Source organism: Esox lucius, chromosome 25, assembly GCF_011004845.1.
Source record: "Esox lucius isolate fEsoLuc1 chromosome 25, fEsoLuc1.pri, whole genome shotgun sequence".
Classification (NCBI taxonomy): Eukaryota; Metazoa; Chordata; class Actinopteri; order Esociformes; family Esocidae; genus Esox; species Esox lucius.
Window position 1 is genome coordinate 18,771,203 of NC_047593.1, and position 3,333 is coordinate 18,774,535.

Sequence of the window (3,333 nt, forward strand, 5' to 3'; positions counted from 1 at the left end):
GCAGTTCATGGAGGGGCAAACAAAGGTTTCTGTACCAAATATTAAGTTCTGCTTTTCTGATGTATCAAATACTTGTCATGCAATAAAATGCAAATTAATTACTTAAAAGTCATGCAATGTGATTTTCTGGATTTTTGTTTTAGATTCCGTCTCTCACAGTCTCTCACAGAGTACCTATGATAAATATTACAGTCTTCTACATGCTTTGTAAGTTGGAAAACCTGCAATATTGGCAGTGTATCAGATTCTTGTTCTCCCCACTGTAAATCTGCAAGATTTTAATCAGACATTAAAGTATTATGCAAATTGAAATCTCTTAAATGATCTACACTACACTTCCAACTTAATTATTTAAAGAAGGTTAGTGTGACAATAGTGGGATATGTTCACAGCCACTGTTACATTTTTCCCCAAAATATATTAAATACTGAATCTATTTTCATATTAACATGCTATTTCTTTGTCATGTAAAATTTTAACACACTGAAATATATTTTTATTACTATTTAAACAGTACTTAAACTTACTACTTGAATACAATTTAGTGTACTAAAGTAGAACATAAGTAGTTACAAAATTCAACACTTCAAGTATACTGCTTTTTTGTATTGGGATGCCATCAATTTAGAAAATTATATAGAGGTGCAAAGGGAATTCTCAATTAACCCTGTTTCTTAAAATACTTCTGCTGATACAAATGAACTGTTTTGTTGTTTAACAGAGACCTGGAAGTTATGAAATGAGTGGAGAACGCCAGGCCTTGATGCTGTGCGTTAGGTACAAGGAGAAGATTAATGAAAATAATTGTTTTGAAGTTGACCATCAAACCATGAAGAAGTTTTTTGAGGAGTTTGGTTTCCAGTATCACATTGTGCTTGACAAAAATGTTGAGGTATGACCACAGATAGTTATTCTGTGTAACTGATTGATGGTTTGATGGTGCATGTTTTCTGCACCACGCTGATTTGTTTGACTGACATACCCTATGTGCCATTAAGGACATGCACAAGGCAGTGGAAGACTTCAGAGACCACATCAACCACAGCAGAACAAACATCAGCTGTGTGCTGGTGGTGACTTCCTGTCATGGAGGTCAGGATACCATACAAGATGCACGCGGCAAAACATTGGACGTGGAGCATATAATCAAGCCATTTGGGGACGAGTCATGCCCAAAAATGAAGGGACAACCGAAGATCTTCATCATAGATACCTGCAGGGGGAGTAAGTGTGCACTTTTCTGACTAGGGCCAAGTTTCCCAAGTTTCACTAACAGCCGTATCCCTAAGCTTACCCTTTTCCTAACCGTTACCCTAACACTTCCTGTAAACATAACTGACCAAAACAAGCATTTCATTTAATTAGTTTAATTGTTTGTTGATAGTATTAATATATGAGAGCACCTACGGATAGTAATCTTGACAGTGACTCTCAAAAGATCAAATTGCATCCAACCCTAAAAATAAAGAACATCATATTTTTGTTGCACTGTAACTAAGCCTGCACATTTTTGGGAAGTTACTCTTGAAGATTCTTTCAGGAAGCCAGGCCCAATACATTTTCAGATAACCATGACAACCGTCTTTTCATAGCCACGGTCTCGTCCAGTCTCCTCCCAATGCTTCTAAATCCTGAAATTCCTAAGTTCGTCATGGAATTATGTGGACTGCTTTTTCATGTCTTTCATCAAGGTAATAATGATACCGGAGTGGAATCAGGTTCCATTGTGGATTTTAAACTATCAAATGAAGCCATTGCCACAACAGAGTACAGGGCCAGCAGAGTTTCACCCTGCATTAATGACATGCTGGTTGCATATGCAGCCATGACAGGTAATTTTACATCTGATATACAAAATAACAGATTCTGAGTATTTGTAAACAGGTGTTGTAACAGTTCTGGAACAGAAAAGATAAAGCTCTTTTTGTTTATAGATTACACGGCATGGATGAACAGCTTTGTGGGTTCATACATGATTCACAACATCACTCAAGTGTTTTCCTCACGTGATGCAGCCCAAGAACACATGTATGACTTGTTTGTGAAAGTACAGTATTTCTACATACATCAACTGGTTTCTTTTTCTAACAAAATAAATATGATGTTTAACTTCTCCTATGTTCACAATGACTAAAGGAACCGTAACACTGTTGCGCACATCTGAGGCACTTTTAAAAAGGGCAGTTTGGAAAACCCCAATCTGACACAAATTATTTATTCCCTTTACTGATCATGCTTCAATTTGTGAACCCGCAGGCCAACGCAAAGCTGGTGGAGAAAACCATGCAACTCTCAGATGATAAAGGGAAGCAACGTTTTAAAAGCATTATGACAATAGAATCCACACTTAGGAAACTTATTTACCTGGGACGTAAAACTCATACTGGCATCAAAGAATGAGTTGCATTCTTCACCGGGCTTCATTGGTGGTGAAAGGCGTGACTCTAGCATGTTCAGGTGACTTTAGCATGTTCAAGTGTTGACACAGTAACAGTGTGTTCCCCAGTCTGTCCTATCTTATTCCATCACTCAGGGAAAGTTTTTTCATAAATTTGTGTTAACTTCTATTACTTACACTATCATTGAACCATAATATAAACACATATATCAATCAACATGTGTCCTGTTGGTGAATTGATTCTTTTTAATATATATTTTAACTATGTTGCTGTTAATAGTCATACCATCCAAAGGGACATACAGGCAATATGAGAACATTTTTAACCTTTGACCTTACAATCAAACATGTTTTACTTACGGGGGAGTAGAGGAGATAATGAGTATTGTGTCCAGAACATCAGGGTTAACAAGCGTACTCTCATGACAACTGGGTTCTTTAATGATCAAAGATTCCAAGTCCCCTTTTTAACCTCCCACCTGAAAGCATATTCAGGGCAATGTCCCATTCGCTGGCCTGGGGCATTGGGGTTGGTCTTTATTAGTCTAACAGCCTCTTGGGTGGCCGTCTACAGCCGAACCTGCTTAGCCTCGCTGGCCAGCCAGCCGTGGGATGCAGTGGGGACAACAGATGTAGACTTTAATGTGTAACACGTTCTTGTATTCAGTGTCATTTGTGATTTTTGATTTAGAATTAAATATTTTTAAAGCAGCTTAATGTTATAATAATTAAATGTTGTGTTGATACATTTTAACGTACTTATTTCACACAAAGCTTCTCTCCAGTAAAACTAAGAGTTTTACTGTAAGCGATGACATGAGGAAGGTTTAGGTACCTGCCCAGTGTTAAATAATAAAAATGTGCTGTGGATTATACTTCTAAAAATAGAAGTGAATTATACTTCCTTGCAAAATGTTTTATTTTTTTTTACTCCC

At 37.1% G+C, this 3,333-nt stretch overlaps 1 protein-coding gene across 1 annotated transcript; it reads left to right on the top strand.

The window, feature by feature from the left end:
• Nucleotides 1-727: 727 nt before the first annotated feature.
• LOC105006026 (caspase-14) lies at nt 728-2,615 on the top strand. Its single transcript, XM_034291233.1, has 6 exons — nt 728-892; nt 999-1,224; nt 1,692-1,832; nt 1,935-2,047; nt 2,257-2,401; nt 2,468-2,615. The coding sequence occupies exons 1-5, from the start codon at nt 740-742 to the stop codon at nt 2,398-2,400; spliced, it is 777 nt and encodes a 258-aa protein (XP_034147124.1). The 5' UTR covers nt 728-739; the 3' UTR covers nt 2,401; nt 2,468-2,615.
• Nucleotides 2,616-3,333: the final 718 nt, after the last annotated feature.

What these genes read in the sequence shown, in the direction of transcription:
- LOC105006026 (XM_034291233.1), top strand. Translation starts at nt 740, where the DNA reads ATGAGTGGAGAACGCCAGGCCTTGATGCTGTGCGTTAGGTACAAGGAG. An exon ending in TGCATATGCAGCCATGACAG is followed by an intron (nt 1,833 to 1,934) that starts GTAATTTTACAT and finishes TTTTGTTTATAG; the next exon opens with ATTACACGGCATGGATGAAC. An exon ending in TGTATGACTTGTTTGTGAAA is followed by an intron (nt 2,048 to 2,256) that starts GTACAGTATTTC and finishes GTGAACCCGCAG; the next exon opens with GCCAACGCAAAGCTGGTGGA.